This window comes from Vulpes vulpes, chromosome 3 (genome assembly GCF_048418805.1).
Source record: "Vulpes vulpes isolate BD-2025 chromosome 3, VulVul3, whole genome shotgun sequence".
Taxonomy (NCBI): Eukaryota; Metazoa; Chordata; class Mammalia; order Carnivora; family Canidae; genus Vulpes; species Vulpes vulpes.
The window spans coordinates 76,769,856-76,791,556 of NC_132782.1; the positions used below are offsets into that span (position 1 = coordinate 76,769,856).

The 21,701-nt window shown below is 42.1% G+C and overlaps 1 protein-coding gene across 1 annotated transcript in view; it reads right to left on the reverse strand.

The window, feature by feature from the left end:
* The window catches only part of GALNT17 (polypeptide N-acetylgalactosaminyltransferase 17), a 431,130-nt gene that overhangs the window by 93,593 nt on the left and 315,836 nt on the right, over window positions 1–21,701 (reverse strand). Inside the window, exon 6 of the mRNA XM_026017521.2 lies at window positions 18,327–18,444. Within this exon, the coding sequence (XP_025873306.2) occupies window positions 18,327–18,444 (118 nt within the window). The remainder of the gene's footprint in view (window positions 1–18,326; window positions 18,445–21,701) is intronic.

Consider the following 21,701-nt stretch of genomic DNA (forward strand, 5'->3'; position numbering starts at 1 on the left):
CAAATGAAATTACTCTATGATCTGTGTTATATACTAGCAACATCCTGAGCACCTTCTATATGATGACATCAGTGCATAATCTGCAGTTTTCACAGCTACCCAGAGGGTGGATGACTGAGATGCCCTGGATGAATAAAGACACCAAGCAGTGGGCGAGCAAAGCCACAGGGAGCTTTAGAGTCAGATTGGGGTTGAGTCCTGGTTCTTCTATTTCTTAGCCCTAAGATCTCAGACGAATTACTTGGCTTCTGCCAATCCTAGCATCATCTGTAAAAATGGAATCGACAATGACTAATTCACAGGACTGTCATGAGGACTGAATAATCTGATGTTTATAAAGCACTTAGCACAGCGTCTGGCACAGTGTTAGTGCCAATCAACAGTAGATATTATTTTTAAATGCCTTCCTTTCCTATGTCAATTTAATGACATTTCCGGAACCCATTCTCAAACTTATTACCCACTTGCTTATCTTCTTAAATACCGAATAAAAAACTATGGTGCAAAAAAGTACCACATGATGAAGGATACAGAGAAGGCCTGGGAGCTCTTTTTCCTTTGTTCCACTCACCGATAACAGTGCTGCTCTCTTCCCACTTGCATAGTTCTGGGGGCCCTGTTTTAACCCCTATATGGGCTACCTCTCCTCTCTGGCTTAGCTTTGATATATGAGAATTTAATTTAGCTTTGACAATCAATAACATGCTTTGGGGGAGGGAAGGGTTCAATGTTCTCCTTATGCTTGACAGTTCTAAAATTTTTTCCAATCTTCTAGCAATAATAATAATAATAATAATAATAATAATATAATAATAATAACTGAGCCCCCACCTAATCAGAACCAGGAGCTTGGCCACAATGAAGGTGGGCTGGGGCAGATTTACACACAAAATGAATCCATGTGAAACAGACGTCCAGATTTGCAGCTCCTCTGGCAGTATGGGTTGCTGGACACTATAGAATCAAAAGCCTGAGAGGGTGCTGGATAGAAATTAGCCTAGAAAAGTGTTTGAGGGGGGTGCGTGGGTGGCTCAGTCAGTTGAGTATCCGACTCTTGATTTTGGCTCAGGTCACCATCTCAGAGTTAAGAGACTGAGCCTCACAGAGGGCTCAGCGCTCAGCTGCTTGTTCCTCTCCCTCCCCTCGGTTGTGCTCTCTCTCTCCCTCTCTCTCTCAAATAAATAAAAAAATCTTTTTAAAAACTGTTTGGTGCATGCATATTGCTATAACATACAGTACTGCCAAAATTTCCCATGGATGTTTATAGCAGTTATTCATAAATGTCAAAACTTGGAAGCAACCAAGATGTGTTTCAGTAGGTAAATGAATAAGTAAATTATGGTACATCCAGACAATAGACTATTATTCAGCTGTAAAAATAAATGAGCTATCATGCCATGAAAAGACATGTAGGAAACCTAAATGCGTATTACTAAGTGAAAGACATCAATCTGAAAAGGCTACATACTGTACAATTCCAACTATATGACATTCTGAAAAAGGCAAAACTATGGACAAGTAAGTGGATCAGTGGTTGGTAGGGATTGGGGACAAGAGAACAAATAGGCAGAGCACAGAAGATTCTTCGGGCAGTGAGAATATTCTGTATGATGCTAGATGCTAGATGATGGATGTGTGTCATTAGGTATTTGTCCAAACCTATAAAATGTACACCAAGAGCAAACAGTAATATAAACTATGTCATAATAATGACACATCAGTGTAGGTTCATCGAAGGTAATAAACGTACCACTCTGGTCAGGGATAGTGGTAATGGGAGGGGCTACACATGTGTCGGGGCAGTGGGCATATGGAAGATCTCTATACCTTTCTGTCAATATTACTCCAAACCTAAAATTGCTCTAGGAAATTTTTTTAAGGTCAAAGCTTTGGGTCGAATGATTTTAATCAACTGACTTGTAAACTCTAAAGGAGAGAAGAAAGTGAAGCTCATTGTCCATTATCACATAATTCTAACATCCTACATCAAGAATGTGACATAACCACACAGAGCAAATTACTTCAAATAACCTGAAATCATAGAATGTTGACTACATATCCCCAGTGGAACACCTCCTAAGGATAAAAAAAGGTACAAAGAAGTATTAAAATTCATTCAGTTTACTAGGTAGCTGGTATTCTTATTTTGAAACTATGATTTACGTGGTTGTGGAATCATGCAAATAAGAAATTATGCCAATAAGAACCAAGTCTTTCAGCAAAAGTACAAAATCAAAGAAGTAAAAATTCTGTAATCACAAACTTGAATCAGAAATATTTGTATGAAGAAAAAGAAATATTTGTGTGAAACAATGATCTACATCTCTCTGTCTATAAAACTCAATATGATCTAGCTTTGCTCATTGAAAAGGCAACACAGTGACAATCCAATAGCAATGGGCACCTTAATGACAAGACTTGGGTCTCTATACTCTCACTATTTCCCATTAGGAGGAACTAGGGCTTCTTGGAGAAAGGGCTGATTATAGGTCGGGGAATAGGAAACATACAAAATGACACCAAAACCTCTTATGTCAGAAAGCAAGAAGGCTCTGCAAAGTGGGTGTTCAAATATCTTGCTATTTTCTACCCTTGGTTTTTAGGATTTATCATATACAATCTGGATAAAATTCCTTTGTCAGATATATACACTGTGACCATTTTCCCCAGTGTGTCGATTTGCTTATACATCTTTTTAAAAAAATATTTAATTTATTTATTCATGAGAGACACAGAAAGAGAGAGAGGCTGAGACACAAGCAGAGGGAGAAGCAGGCTCCATGCAGGAAGCCCGATGTGGGACTTGATCCCAGGACTCTGGGATTATGCCCTGAGCCAAAGGCAGACGCTCACCACTGAGCCACTCAGGTGTCCCTGCTTCTACATCTTTAATGGTACAATCTGATTAGCTGAAATTTTAAATTTTGATTAAGTCTCATTTGTCACTTATGAAGATTGTTAGTATTTTTTGTGCCCAGTCCAAAACAACATTGCCTACTTCAATATACTCTCTTATGTTTTCTTTACGGGCTTTATGGATCAAAGATCTAAATGTAAAAGCTAGAACCATAAAGTTTCAGATGAAAACAGAAAAATATGGATAGAAAAATCACAGACTGGAGAAAAATACTCATAGTACATATATATGAAAGTAGTATCAGAGGCCCCTGGGTGGTTAAGCCTTTGGATCAGGGCATGATCACAGGGTCCTGGGATTGAGTCCTGCATCAGGCTCCCTGCAGGGAGCCTGCTTCTCCCTCTGCCTATGTCTCTGCCTCTCTCTCTCTGTGTCTCTCATGAATAAATAAATAAAATCTTAAAAAAAAGAGAAGAAAATAGTATCCAGTATACATATAATGAACCTTTACAAATCAACAAAATAACACAATGTTTAGAAAGTGGGTGAAAGAAGATATTATCCAAAAATATTATCCAAAAGCATAAGAAAAGGTGTTCAGTGCCATTAGCCATGAAGGAAATTAAATTAAAATGACACTGAGGTACTGCTTCAAACTTACTGGATTTGTTAAAAGAAATATTGACAACCCCAATACTGGTAAAAATGTGAAACTCCTCGAACTCTCATACAGTGCTGTGGGAGAGGAGAATGGTACTCTGGAGACCTGCTTGGCAATTTCTTAAAAAGTTAAACATATATCTTCCCTATATGCTAGCTATTGAATCTCTAAGTATTTGCCCCAGAGAAACCAAAACATATGTCCAAAAATGACTTTTCCATGAATACTCCTGACAGTTGCAAATGGGAAAACACCCAACTCTTCCTTCAGCAGGAAAATGAATGAACAAATTTATCATATATTCACACAGTAGAGTACTTCTTAGCAATAAGAGAGGAGGAGCTGCTGACATATACAACAACGAGACAGAATGTAAAAAAAAAAATTACTTGTGTTGAAAGAGTAAAGTAAGATATGATTCCATTTATGTGAAGTTTTAAAACAGAAATGAGTCATCAGAAATCAGAAAATGGTTGCCTGGAAAGGGTACTGGGAATGATAGCAACAGGGAGGCTCTTTAAGGCAATGGAAATGCTCAGATCATGTTTTGGGAGGTGATTACAGGGATCTATATTAATGTGAAATCCATCACTCTGAAAACTAAAAATATGTATATTTTATTGTAGTAAATAATACCTCAACAAAAACACATACAGAATGGGCAAACAAATCAATAATGATTGTAATGGATTTAGACACATAAAATATATATTTTAAAAAGCTACAAGTCCATTATATTACTGGGGGGAAAAGACCCTACTGGTCACCTTTAGAGGTTGCTATGGCACCGATTCATTATTCTAAAAATGTTTAAATGAAAGGAAAGAATTAAGCATTAATCCTGCCTTTCCTGTTTGAACTGTATTTCAGAGTATCCAAATAGTTGATGAGAAAAATTCCTTTTTGATAGGAGAGTTACAGTTTATAAATGCAGAATTAATGTAAGATTTAAAAATCATCATTTCGTAGGCCCTAATGAAATAATGGATCTAGGCAATGATCATTAGTGGCTGCCAAAATCTTTAGGTGAAAGGTTGATGAGGAACTTTTATAAAGGATGAGTCAAGTTAACAACACATGAATCCACTACTGAAACTTAACATCACAAAGTGTGAAGCAACCAGATGATATGTATCTCCTGATGTGATGCAATAGGAAGTTTACAGTATTACCTGAAGTATTCTTGCAGGGGAGGAAAGAGGGGAGGGAGGGAGGAAGGAAGGAAGCCAAATCTCGTAAACTTTCTAAGTCTAATTACAGTGGTTCCCCCTTATCCACAGGGGCTATATTCCAAGATCCCAATGGATGCCTGAAACTGCAGATGTGCTGAACCCGAGATATACTATGGTTTGTTCCTATGCAAACATTCCTGTGATAAAGTTTCATTTATAAATAAGGCACAATAAGAGATTAACAGGAATAACTACTAATAAAATTTAACAATGATAACAATACACTGTAATAAAAGTAATGTGAATGTGGTCTCTCTCTGTCTCTGCCTCTCTGTCTCTCTATCTCAATATATCTGATTGCTCTACACTCATCCTTCCTTCTTCTTGTGGTGACATGATATAATAAAATGCCTGTGTGATGAGACGAAGTGAGGTGATTAATACAAGACATTGTGATGTAGCATTAGGCTACTATGACCTCCTGATGGCAATAAGTCAGGAGGATCACCTGCTTCCGGACCACAGTTGACCATGAGTAATGGAATCCATAGAAAGCAAAACTGCAGATAAGGGGGTGATTACAGCACAGTTTAGAGAACGTGGAGTTTAGAAGGAACATGTTAAAGACCTCAAGAGGAATCAATCTGCCAAATCCAGATTGTGCAAAACTTTACTGGACAAATGTCTTGGGGTGGTCTTCAATAAATGAATGAAAGGGGAATAATAAAGGTGAGGGGAGTATTATAGATTAAAAGACACTTAAGAAGCAACCATAAATGTATGTGTGTGTGTGTGTGTGTGTGTGTGCACGTGTGCACATGAATGCACACACAAGTATATATAGAGAGATATCACAGATTTTTGAGAAATGTTTTTGAGAAACATGGTCTGGGTACTGAATTTTACTAAGTGTAATTTTATGTTGAGCCTATGTTAGCAATGCGCTCTAAAGTTTTTGCAGCTGGAATGATAGGAGTCTAGGGATTTGCTTTCAGAAAGTTGAGGGGCAGTAGCTGAGAGACACATAGCAAAATGTTGACATTTGTTGAAAATGAATGATTAGTACATTTGGATTCATTAGACTGTTCTATTTTGGTGTATGTTTCAAATTTTCCATAATAAAATGTTGAATTAACATAAAAGAAATTAACATAAAATGTAATGACTGAAAATTCTTCATTCTCCAATTTGTTCTGAGGGAAAAACATAGCCAGAGACAATAATCAAAACCCCTCACCCACTCAGGGTGGAATTCCCAGCCCATGCAAAATTAGCATTAAAGAATTTTAGAAAGTCTATGGAGACCATTTTATTCTACAACTGACATCATATTGCCGTCTGTCCTTTGGAAGGTCTCTTGAGGAAGATTTATTTGGGGGGGGGGGTGTGAGCACATATGTGTGTGTTTTCAGTTCTCCTAGATTCATTAGCTCATTTTTTCTTCTTTAAGGGAATAGCAATACATTTTAATAAAGATAGCAGGGGATCCCTGGGTGGCGCAGCGGTTCGGCGCCTGCCTTTGGCCCAGGGCGCGATCCTGGAGACCCGGGATCGAATCCCACATCGGGCTCCCTGCATGGAGCCTGCTTCTCCCTCTGCCTGTGTCTCTGCCTCTCTCTCTCTCTCTCTCTGTGACTATCATAAATTAAAAAAAAATAATAATAATAAAGATAGCAAAATGGCCCTGGTATCTAATGCCAAAAACTGCTAAATTCACTTTCTGTTTCCATGTCCTATAAGGCACTATTCTGCAGCGTGGTGAGAATATCACTTAGCAGTGAGAGCTAGAAGAGCAAGGCAAGGTGTCACTGAGGATTTTAAAACATTGCAGGTAGGTGGCTCATCAGCTGGTGTTCTGATGGGGAGTTTGTGGGGGCCTCACTATCTCCTTTTGGGAATCGTCATGGAAACAAACAGGTGAACACAGTGGGACTGGATGAGCCTCTAGGAAACTCATGTACTTGTATGAAATGGAGGTATGTAGTAGAGATATGAAAATTCTAAACATCTTTAAAAACCAAAATCTTTTCCCCAAAAAATATGCAGAAAAAGAGATGAAGAGTTCTCACTTTAAAAAAATCTTTTTATGTGTCTTTGGCCATCTGTAATGCCTTCTTTGGAAAATGTCTCTTCAGGTCCTCTGCCCATTTTTTAATCAGATTATTTGCTCTTGCTTTTTTGGCATTGAGTTGTATAAGTTCTTTATACACTTTGCATATTAGTCTCTTATTGGGTATATCATTTGAAAGTATCTTTCCCCCATTCGGTGGGTTCTTGCCATTTGCAACAACATCGATAACTAGAAGGTAGAATGCTAAGTGAATAAGTCAGTAAGAGAAAGACAAATACCATATGATTTCATGCATATGTAGAATTTATGAAACAAACAAACAAAATAAAAAAGAAACAAACAGGGCAGCCCGGGTGGCTCACCAGTTTAGTGCCGCCTTCAGCCTAGGGCCTGATCCTGGAGACCCGGGATTGAGTCCCACGTCAGGCTCCCTGCAGGGAGCCTGCTTCTCCCTCTGCCTGTGTCTCTGCCTCTCTCTCTGTGTCTCTCATGAATAAATAAATAAAATCTTAAAAAAAAAAAAGATACAAACAAAGAAGACTCTTAAATAGAACAAACCGGTGGTTGCCAGAGGGGAGGGAGGGTGAAATAGACAATAGAGGATGGGTGAAATAGACAAAAGAGATCAAGAGTACATTTATCATGATGAGCAGTGAGTAATGTATAGAATTGCTGAACCATTATATACCTTGAAAGTAATACAGCACTATATGTTAATTATAAAAACAATAACAACAATAACACTATTTTCCTAACTCTTTAACAGGCCATTGGCTCAAACCATAAAAGGTGTCACCATGCCCTAGCTCCTTTAAGCGGCTCTAAGCCCTAAGTGCCACAGTCCTGCAGATCCCCTAGTGAAATAGTGAACATCCTGCATTTGTACTGGAACCCCTCTACCAAGTCACACTCTTGACTGGGACTCCATCCTACTCCTACATTCCCTTTGACATCTCTGGTAGGTTACAAAGGACTGCTACTCGCTAAACCCAATGTTTCTGACGGAACTCAAGTCTCCACCTATAGAACTTCCTCTGTGCCCCTGTTCACTAAGTGAATCAATCCAGTTGCTGGGCAAGATGGGAAACATCCTTCACATTCACTTTTCATTCATTCCTCCTATTCAATCACTCACCAGGTGCTGTTAATCATACCACCTGAATGGTGCTCATCTCCACTCTCTCCTCTCCATGCCTCCCAAAGGACCAACTCTGGGAACCTACACATGCTCTTCTCTCAGCTGCCACAAACTCACTCTCTTGGTTTTTCTTTTATTCTGGCCTACTTCTCAGCCTCATTCCCAGTTATTCCTTTCATGCCTTAAATGTTGCTTTTTTTTCTGGGCTTCTGTTTTGTCCTTTCTTCTCCTTTCTCTACACAACTTCTCTCTTTCAACTTTGGATATGATTGATGGACCAAGGATACTCAAGCTTACTTCAGACCTAAGCTCTCTCCTTAGCTTAATCTCTACACAGCCAAATACCTGCTGGACAATCTCGAGTGTTTCAGGGACTAAACAGAAAGCATCACCTTTCTGCCTTCTCACAACCCTCCTCCAATAGTGTTCCTTATCTCAGAGTAGCATTTCCATTTCCAGTAGCATTTCCCAGTTGCTAGAGCTAGTAATGTGGGCGTCAGCCTTGGCCCCCACTTCCCACTATTACCTTCATACACTCAATCTTCCTCTTATACTATCTCTTCTACTTTCTGAATTTGCCCATGTGTCTCCCACTGCCCCAACCATAGTCCACATTTCCTCACTGAGCCTTGCTTCCTCTGAGTCTACTCAGCTTTATAATTTATAATTTTCCATGTGGTCATCATAATGATCCTTTATTTAAAAAAAAGAAAAAGTCATACTACCTCACTTCCCTTAAATCCCTTCAAAGAACCTGGGTGATGGTATACATGGTATTACACACTCACACACACACACACACACACACACACACACCACACACATATGTGTATACACACACATATATTTTTTTTCAAAAGACATTTTTCAATATGTTCACAGTGGTCCTTAAAGAAAAGCCACATTCTTGTTTATAAGTCTTCCATAACCCAAGCCCCAACCAGATTGTTATCACCACATGCAATATGTTTACCTCTTTCTTTCTCTACTCCAGACATCTGGAATGCCTGCAGTTTCCAGAATATTTCCCTTTCAGAATCCCAAACCTTTGCACATACTATTCTTTCTTCCTAAAATATTATTTTTCTGTTTAAGACATCTTATTAAAGCATGACTGACACACAAAAAGCTAGCCTTATTTAATGTATACACCTTGGTGAGTTTGAAGATATGTATATACCTATGGAACCATCATCACAATCTATGTTATAACATATCTATAACCTCCAAAAGTTCCCTCACATACTCTTTATTAATTAATTATTACTGTTAGTATCATTATTTTTTGGTAAGAACACTTAAATCATATGATCATCTCGAGATGCAGAAAAAGCATTTGACAAAGGCAGTCCGGGTGGCTCAGCGTTTTAGCATGCCTTCAGCCCAGAGCCTGATCCTGGAGACCCGGGATCCAGTCCCACATTGGGCTTCCCACAAGGAACCTACTTCTCCCTCTGCCTGTGTCTCTGCCTCTCTCTCTCTCTCTCTCTCTGTCTCTCATGAATAAATAAATAAAATCTTTAAAAAAAAAAAGCATTTGACAAAATTCAACATCTGTTCATGATAAAAAAAGAACTAAACAAATTAGGTACAAAAGAAATGTACTTCACATGATAAAGCCCATATATGATAAGCCCAGAGCTAATGTAAAACTCAGGAGTGAAACTTAAATCTTTGCTTCTAAGATCAGAAACAAGGCAAGTATGTTGCCTTATTTGCCTTATTTCAGAAAAGGCATCAAAACTGAAAAGGAAGTGTAAAATTTTCTCTAGTTACAGATGACATGGTTGTATATATAGAAAATGTAAAGATTCCACCAAGAATCTGTTAAGTCTAATCAATGAATTCAGTAAAATTCCAGGATACAAAATTAACATACAAAAATCAGTAGCATCGCTATATAGTAACAATATATCTGACAACTGTATCTGACAGAAAGAAATAAAGAAAATGATCCCATTTACAATAGCATCAAAATAATAAAATACTTAGGAATAAACTTAACCAAGGTGGTAAAAGATCTCTACTCTCAAAACTGTAGGACATTGATGAAGAAAATTAATGAAGACACAAATAAGTGAAAGTATATCCCATGTTCATGGACTGAAAGAATTAGTATTGTTAAAATGTTCATACTACCAAAAGCCATCTATAGATTCAATGTAATCCCTATCAAGATTCCAATGTCACTTTTTGCAGAAGTAGAAAAAACAATCCTAAAATTTATGTGAAACTATGAAAGACTTCAAATAACTAAAGTCATCCTGAGAAGAAAGTACAAAGTGAGAAGCCTCACATTTCCTGATTTCAAGCTATACTACAAAACTATATCAATCAAAATGTGTGATACAGACATAAAAATGGACATACAGACCTACAGAATAGGTTGAAAGCCCAGAAATAAACCCCAACATATATGGTCAACTAATATATGACAAGGGAGCCAAGAGTACTCAAAAGAGAAAAGACAATCTCTTAAACAGTGCTGGGAAAATAAGATGTTCACATGTAGTAGAAAGAAATTGGACTTCTAAACACCACTCACAAAAACTAACTCAAAATGCATTAAAGACTTAAATGGAAGATGTGGAACCATGAAACTTCTAGAAGAAAACAGAAAAAGAGCTCTTTTGACAAGGGTATTGGCAATGATTTCTTGGATATGACACCTAAAGCATGAGCAACATCATAGATAATAAGCAAATGGCACTATATCAAACTAAAAAGCCTCTGCACAGTAGAATAAGTAATAAACAAAGTGAAGAGACAACTTATGGAATGGGAAAAATATTTGTAAACTTTATATCTGATAAGGGGCTAATATCCAAATTTATAAATAACTCATACAACTCAAAGGAAAAAATCAATAATTGGGAAAAAAGATCTGAATAGATATTTTTTCAAGGAAGACATATGAAAAGTCAACAGGTACATGAAGTGATGATCAACATCACTAGTCATCAGGGAAATGCAAATCAAACCACAATGAGCTATGTCTTCATGCCTATTAGAATGGCCATCATCAAAAAGACAAGAAAAGGACCCCTTCTACAATGCTGATAAGAATGTAAATCAGTGCACTCAGTATGGAAAAGTATGGAAGATCCTCAAAAAAATTAAGAATAGAACTACCATATGATCCAGCAATTCCACTCTGAGGAATGTATCCAAGTGAAATAAGAATGCTACCTTCAAGAGATATATGCACCTCCATGTTTATAGCAGCACTATTTATAATAGTCAAGACATGGAAACAACCTAAGTATTCATTAACAGAAAAATGAATTAAAAATCATTATAGATGTATATCAATTGATTTGTCAATAATGAAATATTATTCAGCCATAAAAAAAAACGAGGAAATCTGCCATTTGTGTTAATATGGATGGACCTTGACAGTATATGCCAATGACATAAGTCAAAAAGAGATAGACAAATACTGCATGATCTCACTTATATGCAAAATTTAAAAACAAACTCTTAGAAAAAGAGATCAGATCTGTAGTTACCAGAGGCAGGGGATGGAGGAAGGGGAAAAGGTGCAAACTTCCAATTATAAGACAAATATGTACTAGGGATATAACGTACAGCATGATGAGTATAGTCAACACTGTTCTAGGATTTATATGAAAGTTAAAAGCGTAAATCCTAAGAGTTCTCATCATAAGGAATTTTTTTCTGCTTTTTTATTTTTATTGTACCCATATGAGATGCTAACTAACTGCAGTAATCATGTCACAAAATATGTAATTCAAACCAACATGCTGTACCACTTAAACTCATACAGTGATGTATGTCAATTATATATCAATAAAATAAACTAATAAAAAAAATACAACACAAAGATCTACCCTCTTAGGGAATGCTGAAGGATGCAATGCAGTATTAACCACAGGCATCATGCGGTACTGGGGATCTATAGGATTTACTCATCTTGCATAACCAAAACTGCCTGGAACAGTCTTACTCCCACACTCCACACCCACACCTTCTTTGCCTATTTAAATTCACCTTATTTTTAAAGTCTTAAACGTCATCCCCTTAGGGAGGCTCTTCCCAACTCCCTAGCCTAAGTTATATTCCCTTGCTAGGGATTCCCTTGCTAGCATCCTCCCAGCCTGTCTCTTCATACTGATCACACTGCTAGTTATTAGATGAATGGTTTTCCTGCCTGACCATAAGTTTTATGGAAGTAGAAACCAGGTCAGTCACTGGTGCCCCCAGTGAAATCCGGCTAGAGCAGGGCAGGCAGTCAACACACCTCCTTTCTGTTCACAAGTGTTCCATTGAACTATTGGCCACCTATAATATATTCATCTAGATTAAAGGCCAGTGCGTGAAACCCCAAGGCCAACCCTATCCCCAGCTGACCAGGAGCTTCACTCTGAATTTTATTACAGATATACTCTAATCCTATACAAGGAAGCGATTCACACAGCCAGGTATGACCAATGCCAGCAGGGAAGGGAGAACCAAAGACTCATACAATCTAAAGAGTGGGAACACCAAACAGAGCTGGTGGTCTGGTCTCCCCCCAGGAATGACCATTATCCAAATCACAACATTCACTAGATGTAGCAGACTTGGGCCCAAGAGTTCCAAATGGAAGATAAAAGTCACAAGAGGCTTCTGGACATCAAGGGTTCTGAATGTCAAGGGTCTTGGAGAGGGCAGGGGGAATTCTTATGGTTAAGAGGGGTGCTGGATGATGAGTCCCAAATGAATGGAGGAGTGGCTGGGGTGGGGATTATGGCACCAGTCAGAGTTTGTTCCTGTTTGAACTAAGACATCCATCTTCTTTTTTTTTTTTAAAAAAAAGATTTATTTATTTATGAGAGAGAGAGAGAGAGAGAGAGAGAGAGAGAGAGGCAGAGACACAGGAGGAAGGAGAAGCAGGCTCCATGCAGGGAGCCCGATGTGGGACTCAATCCCGGGACTCCAGGATCGTGCTCCGGGCCAAAGGCAGGCGCTAAACCACTGAGCCACCCAGGGATTCCCCCCTTTTTTAAAAAAAGATTTATTTATTCCTGAGAGACACAGAGAGAGAGAGAGAGAGAGAGAGGCAGAGACACAGGCAGAGACACAGGCAGAGGGAGAAGCAGGCCCCATGCAGGGAGCCCGATGTGGGCCTGGATCCCAGCACTCCAGGATCATGCCCTGGGCCAAAGGCAGGCATTAAACTGCTAAGCCACCCAGGGATCTCCAACATCCATCTTCTTCTGCCCTCAGTCATCAGCACTCCCAGGCCTCAGATTTTCAGACTCAAACTGGGACTGTATGTATACCAGGCCCCACCCCCGATACTCAGGCCTTCAGAGTTGGACCAAACTACACCATCAGCTTGAAAGAGACAAGAGACAAGGTGGGAAGCAAAAGTGTGAGCAAGAGACCAGTGTGAGTGGAATACCTTTGGGGGTCTGGGGTTTTGGCCACTCCAGACAGCCTATAATTTCCAAATGACCCTTTGAAGGGGGCAGTCCTTCAAATCTGCTGCTGTCGTTACCCTAACTGGCTCAGGAACCATGAAGACCAGCACCTGTGGGTGCTGCAGGCACCTGCACCTGTCGTTACCCTAACTGGCTCAGGAACCATGAAGACCAGCACCTGTGGGTGCTGCAGGCACCTGCACCTGCAGGTTTTCAGAGTCTTGAACTCAAGTGGACTGGGCTGGGCCAGATGGCAGGGATGCCACCCTTGGGCCCACTTGGGTCATGAGAATGGCATCCCAATCCCTTAGAAAAATGACATGGCCCCAGAGACACCATGCACCATGCAGCCAGCAGCTATGGCAGCCAAATCAGACTCTGCTGTTTAAGAACATCACTATCACTCCGAGCAAACTAAAATACACATATCCTCTGCCCATTGCTCACCATGACGTGAGTCTGATTCTTAGCCACGACTGTTGCTGAGCCTCCTGTAAAGGCTTCACCAGGGGGAAGCCCCTGGGGCTCCATCACCCCTGTGCCTTCCCATACCCTCTAGTTTACTGACCTGCATCATGAATCACTGGTTCACAAATACTTACCAAAATGTGCACACACACACACAGTCCTTGGGGTCCTGATCAAGCAAAGATACTTTCTGAGAGTCTGAGGATCTGGTACAGTCCTTCTCTTGTCCTTCTTTGGGAATGGCTGCCCAACAGGATTCAGTAGACTTGTGTGCCACCCTTTTTTATAAGGCTTCAGAATAAGATAGTGCCTCTTCTTCCCAGAGAAGTCTGATATATTAGAGAAATCTGAGGCCATCTGATTTTACACCACTTAAAAGTAATCTATCTGGTGTTCTGTCCTTGGAGAATTTTTTCTCTCTTACCATTTAGACATGTTACAATAATATGCCTTGTTAATAGTTTCTGATTAATGTTACTCAGTACAAGATGAAATCTTTCATTTCTAATCTCATTTATTTTCTGGGTCCTAAAAAGATTTTTTTCCCTTTCCTGTATCAATTGCTTAGGTCACAGGCAAGCTGCCTTTCACCTAAACAATAGCCCAAGAATCAACCCTGCTGGTGTTTTTTTCTCCTGAACCACAGTAGGACTTTATACTTTTATTCTTGTGATACATCTACCCTTCCTGAGGATGGAAATCAAAAGTAATAAAAAATGTCAAAGAAGAGTCAGAAAGATTGCAGATGGACCTATTTCTTGGTGAAAAAAATCACAAAGGAAGTGTTCTCATATCAAAACTTTCCTACTTAACTAAAGCATACGATTCTGCATCATTTCTCTTTTTTTAAAGGATTATATTTGTTTATTTTTATTTTTAAAATATTTTATTTATTTATTCATGAAAGACGTAAAGAGAGAGGCAGAGACATAGGCAGAGGGAGAGCCCGATGCAGGACTCGACTCCAGGACCCTGGGATCACGGCAGGGTGATGCTTAAGGCAGATGCTTAACTGACTGAGCGACCCTGGCACCCCGATTTTGTGTCATTTCTTGTAGGTTCGTTTGTATAACTGTATATGTGTGTGTGTGTCTTTGTGTGTATATCAAACAAAGCTCTGATTTTTTTTCAAGCAATAGGAATGGCTTTCTTAACAATGTATTTACTATTCACGTAATTTGTGTTCTGAGCAGCATAACATAGCACAGAATGAAAGATAATGAATATAGTTTGTAAAACAGATTACTTCATGTAATCAGAAACCCCATAGTTGCTTGGTCCAAACACCTGCCTGGTACCTTCACGGGCTGGTACCCAAGAGGGCCCAGGCCGTGGGATGGGGGGAGGAGGAAGGGCTCCCTGTGGGGCTGCGGTGGCTGTGAGGGCCACCGAGAAGAAGGCCTTGAAAGATGTGGATCCTCATCTGAGCTCCTTTCTGAGGAAAGGTAGGTATTTGCCAAGAAGCGGGCTAGGTCACGGTGTGAAACAGAATCACCGGGGAAGCTTGTTAAAATACAGGTTTGCTGAAATGCACCCCAGAGCATCTGATTCAGCAGGAATGAAGTGGGGCCCGAGAATCCGCATGTGTAATAAGCTCCCAGATGAAGTCAGTGCTGCTGGTCAGGGACCACACCGTGTGAACCAAAGAACAGTGCGTGTATACGGCAGGCTCAATGCAGGCTGTGGCCTTGACGACCCCACAGCACTCACCTCTTGCTTTAAGCCCTGACAGAAAACCAAGGCTTCTCCAGAGTCGGCTGATAACTCACAGGACCACATGATCAATGGGAAATAAGGCACGAACAGTCCCACATCTCCAGTGGGACACTGGATATGCCTGAGTATACAGTAAGAGGCAGGTAATCGCACTGGAGGGTGGCATCTGTGCCCTAATCCATGTGAAGCTTTCAAAAGGCGTGTAGAGAGCAGCCAGGAGCTGGACTGAAGTACAGCTAAGGCTGGGAGCCGGCTCCGTGGACTGTTCACTCCAGCCTGTTCACAAGGAGCAGTGGAGTAGAACTCACCGGCCCCTGAGCTGGTGCAACCCCGGCTTTGGTGTGCTGGCTGTGCTTCAAGGTGGAAATGGCCAAGCCCCCTGCCCCCTTCATGGGTGGGGCCAGCCACACAGCACTGTCACCATCATCACCACTGAGCCTGGGGGGCAGAGCACCCCCCACAGACCTTTGCAAGGTCCAAGTTACTGCAAAGCAAATGCTTTTCCAAGTGTGGGTAGTCCAAAAGAGTCTTCCCCAGTTGTAGCACTGAATTCTGCTGTCACAGCCTGTGTTCCCCAGAATGCAGTGGGCAATGGCAATCAAATCTGGGCATCCCCCCTGTCCCCATAACTCCTCTACCTGTGTCCCTAGCTCCACAGGGGCAGTGCTCCACCCACAATCTGGTTCTCCCCTCTGTTGGCGACATCTTACTCTTCATGGACTTCCTTCTAGCAGCATATAGAGACATCCAAATCTCTCTTATCTCAAAAATAAAAATAAAAAGCTTAACTCTTTCAATGTAGGGCTTCTATCAACTTGTTTCTTTCACAGATAGGTACCTGGAACAAATCATCACAGACTCCTAACAGACCTTCATCCCGGCCTTAATCTAACAGGCTCCTACTGAGCCACATGCTGAGCATGGTGCTAATGCTTGGGACACAAAGGTGAGCCCAACAAAGATCTGGGTCCCATAAAGCTTGTAATCTAGCGAGGGCAAGGTAGAGAAAAACAATACTCATAATAAATAAGTTCTAGGGCATGCCAGAGGTCAGTGAGAACTCAAAAAAAAGGGGGGGGCGGCAGCAGAACAGCACAAAGAGAAATGAGAAGGGCCAGAGGAAGGTTAGAGGTCTAAGTTATAGGCCCAGTTTAACATGCTGGGCCCAGATCTTTTTCTTCAGTTAAACTCCAAATGGATGAATGACAAGTATATTCACTATAATCACTTATTCATGGGCTTTTTAATTTCAGGGCTTTACAAAGAAATCCTATACAAATTCCATCGAGGAAAGAACCCAGCCTGACATGGAAAGCACAGGAAGAGCCTGCAATCGTCAAAAGGGAGTGATTTCAGGAGGCAGGGAAAGTCCTCACCATCCCCTTTCAGTGTTGCGGCCCAGAAGGACATGACATCATGAGGGCACTCCGCCTTTCATTCCACCAAGGGTGATGAAGGGTAGATGTGGGGCTGATGGGAGGTACTGAGCAGTTAGGGATAAACAAGAGAGATCAGATGCAAAAAGCAGGCTTTGACTGGGGTGGGCGATCCGTCCCGGTGTCTGCCCAGTAGAACAAAAGTGAGTGTGGTAGAGGGATGCAAAAGAAATTAAGTAAATGTTAAACCTTACAATTGTTTTCTGAGCTGTTTCCAACAAGCCTGCTTCCCAGGGGCTCAGGTATGCAAAGGTTCGGGACAAAGGGCAGTGGACACAGAGGCCCCAGCTGGGGGTGCCCCCACTACCTCCTCTGTGGCATGGATGAAGACATGGAGTTAAGTGGTCACCGTGTCCTCAAGGAGCACCCACCCCAGCTCCTGGCTGGGGTTCGTTTATCTTAACTCTAAAACAAAGAGGTTGGAATGCATCAATGTGGCCAACTTGCATTTTTTCTACACTGGAATTCTTTTTTTTTTTCAAACAAAATCTTAAGCAAAACACAGTACAACTGACCCCTGAACAACACGGGAGTTTAGGGCACTGACCACCTGCGTGCAGTTAAAACTCCATAAATAAACCCTTGACTCTCCAGAAACTTAACTACTCATAGCCCACTGCTGACCAGAAGCCTTACTGATACCTTCAACAGCAGATTAACACGTATTTTGTGTGTTATGTGTATTATATCCTGTATTCTCACGATAAAGGAAGCTAGAGGGAAAATTGTAATTAAAAAGACCATAAGGCAGAGAAATACATTTACAATATTATACTGTATTTATCGAAAAAGTCTGCATATAAGGGAACCCGTGCAGTTCAAACTTGTGTTGAACGTCAACTGTATATAACAAGATACCTAACAGTGAGGCTGATCTGGGCTGGGTCCAGCAAGAGGCCCATTCTGCATCTTATCATTCCTCTCCCCCCCACCCTCCTTAGAAACATTTCTAAGGAAAGGAAAGGTCCCACAGAACATGGTCCCCCTCTCTTCTGGCATCTGATGGTTCTCTGGTGCACATGAATTGTCAAAATGCATGAGATAGAAGTACTCATTGAGGAGATCATCTAATTTTAAGAAAAACTTAAGAGAAGAATTAAAACTGGATGGAAGCGGGAACCAAACTCTCTGGTCATGTCTAAATTGGGTCACCAAAGCATGAAACACATTGTTCAACCTTTGGAGAAAGGAAAGCCCAGGGAACCCCCCCACCACCACCACCAAAGAGGGTACAACCCTGCTGGCACATCCTCAAGAGCGAGGCTGGGTGAACGCCTCTGTCATTTACCAGCCAAAGAAGCTTTAAATACACATTCAGGGTGACCAACAGCTCTGCTCACAAACATAAATATACCAGGGGGAAAGGATGCCATGCACAAACCTTGATTCCAAGTTCGATATTTTCTCCCCCATACACATCCATTCCAGGGTCGAGAAGACCGATTTCACCAAAAAACTTCCTGTTGACCACAAAGGAGCAGCCAATCATGGCTGGAGTCCTGCGGGAGAGAGAAAGAAGTTACAGTCAGCTGACAGGTGTATTGTTTGGCCGAGAGAAAGAAGGAAATCCTACCATTTGCAACAGGAGAGCCTTGCAGGTGTTGGGCTAAGTGAGATAAGTCAGACAGAGAAAGGAAAATATTCTATGTTCTCACTTACATATGGAATCTAAAAAGGTTGAACTCATAGAAACAGAGTAGAATGGTGGTTAGTTACAACGGGGAATTGGGGAGATGCTGGTCAAAAGGCTCTACACGTGCAGTTTGAAGATGAATACTTTCTGGAGATTGAGGGCGCAGCACTGTGATTATAGTCAAGAATACCTGCACCACGTACTACGAGACTAGATCTCAAATGTTTTCACTACAAAGTGAAAGATAATTATGTGACGTGAAGGAGACACAGGCTAATGCTATGGTGGTGATCATACTGCCATATATCAATGTATCAAGTCAACGTGTTGTACACCTAGCCCAATGTTACATGTCAATTAAATCTTAATTTTTTAAAAAAGGGAGAAGCTGAAGCCACTAAGGTGATAGTACCAGAAGTCCCTCTGCAGGCAATGTCACAACAGGTGTTGGATTTCACTATGGCAAATCAAGAAACTTCCCTAAAGTCCTCAATTCTCATACTCCCTCTCTCCCTAAAGCTCTGTTTTAGCTTCAGACCAATTAGGATACCCAAAGCATCTAGTGGCAACCCGGCTTCTGGGAAGCTTACACAGGATGTTCTCACACACACATGGGGTCTGCAAACATAGCAACGGTTCCTGTGGCAGCTCTGGCAACAGCTGCGTGACAGGATGAGCACCCCTGGGCAATCGCAGAGAAGCTCAGAGGTAAGGACCAAGAGGGAGAAGACTTATCCAGGAGACCATCGGTGCCAGGGGAGACCACCTCAGCCCGCTGAGAAGGGTGCCCAGTAGGAAATATGAAAAGTATCGGCAGGGTGGCCTATGACCATAAAGTCTGGAAACAAAGATTCGCACTTTTTTTTTTAAAGATTTTATTTATTTATTCATGAGAGACACACACACACACACAGAGAGAGAGAGAGAGAGAGAGAGAGGCAGAGACACAGGCAGAGGGAGAAGCAGGCTCCATGCAGGGAGCCCGACGTGGGACTCGATCCCGGGTCTCCAGGATCACGTCTTGGGCTAAAGGCGGCGCTATACCGCTGAGCCACCTGGGCAGCCCCTGCAGTTTATTTTTTAATATATTAATCTCCTTGATGATTTCTTCTAGAGTGGGCTGTAGGCATAAGCTGGCTCAATGCAAATCAGAGGCAAAAACCATCTGAAGCAAAGCATCAAGGATATATGTGCAGAAGATGGAAATGTGGTATTAATCCACCAGATTCACTGCAATTCCACAGGAAGCACAAAAGCATGCATTTCTAGTGAGGGACAGCTCACTGTGCTCTCCAGAAAAGACTTTGTGGAGGACCAGGCAAAAGCCAGGCTGCCACAAGCCACAAACACTGTTAATGTTTTCCAGAGGAAAAGAGATAGGAAGGCCAGTGAAACTCCCCTGGGGCCACCAGGAAGCTGTTCATTAGGTGAAATTTTCTTGAGCTGAACCATAAACCTCAATGTCAGAGGCTCATTTGCTCTTGACTTTGAGCTTGAGTTTCACCTGAAGGTCCAGATTTCTGATTCCATGGAGCACCTCTTGGTACCCAAGTGGTAGGGCAGCAGAGAGGCACACTGGAAAAATCAGTGCTCAGAGTTCATTAGGGTAGTTTGAACGTTGGTGTTGCCACTGAGAACCATACTTGTGTGATGTTAATGGAATGCTCAGGATCCCAGGTAAGTCCCTACAGAGTATTGCTTTGTAAAGAGATGCAACGTGCACAGAGGAGGGACCCGATGAATACCGCTCCTCTGCCCTCTCATCGTGAGGCCCATCTGCAATGATTTCTCCAGAAATCATGTGAGCCCATCCCCCACCCCCAGGTTCAGTTAACTGAGCCAGGAATGAGCACCAAACTCAAACTGGGTCAACCGAATCATGTTTTTCCTAAAACTCAGAGTTGGGATTAGGGGGATGCTGGAAGTAAGAACCACGTGGTCTCATTCATCTTCAGGACTCAGGGCACCATTTTGGGGCACCTGCACTGGTCCCCGTGTACACATGTGTGATTGTGCAGAGGAAGGAAGCAGATGAACAGGGGAGGAATGAGGCCTTGGCGAGAGACTGCCTGGCGGCTTTGGCCTCCCATCAGCTGACAAGCCCAGCTCTGTTCTCTGCCCCTGGGTCATGTGGGAGGTCCCCCGAGTCCTTGGGCTCTATCTCCTTGACTCACACTGTGAATAGGTTTCTGTTTTTCGCCACCCAGCAGTGATGAGAACACCTGTTATCTTCTCCTAGTTATGATCACGGGGGTGAGAAAGGATGTGTTATCACGCAGCCAGGAGAGCAAACTGCAGCGAAGAGTCATTCTGGGGGAGCTAAGCACCAAGGTCCACCCAAGTGATAGAGAAATGCCAGCTTCTTGGGCACGGGAGGTGCAGGGATCTGTAGAGGACGGGGAACAGAAGGCAGCACCAGAACACCTCAGTTTCCTTGAGGGCATGCTGAGCGCATCTAGAAATTCTGGTAAGCTAGAACCATCTCCCCAAAGCCTATACTTAGCATCCAGCAATTCCCAACATTACATTACGCACATGACTAAGATCCTGCCCCAACATGCTGTACTCTCTAGCGCCTCCAGGGCAAGCAAGGCTGCTGAAATCAGATGGCACTGTCAGGCAACAAGCACTCTCGATGGGCTGGCTTTGGATGAAGCGGTGCTTCTCCTGCACCACCCACCTGCACTACCATCGCCAGGATGGCTTTTAGAAAATGCAGAGCCCTGAGTGTGACCCAGAATCATGGAAACAGGTCTCCAGAGATGGGACACAGGAGCTTGTCTGTTACAACAGCTCCATCCTGCCGAGCCATCTGTCCCTCCACTGGTCAGAGTGTCCCGGAGGGCAGAGAAGTTATCCCCCTGGCTTCGTGTTGGTTCCCAGGAGCTAGTGCCTCCCTCGCTGGCACAGAGCCGGCAGCCGTCGGCTGCTGCTGAACAAAGGAATAAATAGAACACAGCTGGGTGACTGTCCCTGCGGGGCTGGGCTCTGTGAGGTCTCAGGGACACACCAGCTGAACTGGACCGGAACCCAGGGACAGCAAGGAAGCGTGCTGTCGCTAGGGCTGACCAGGAGGGGTGAGGAATGGAGGAGGAGGGGAGGGAGAATGAGGAGGACATGGAG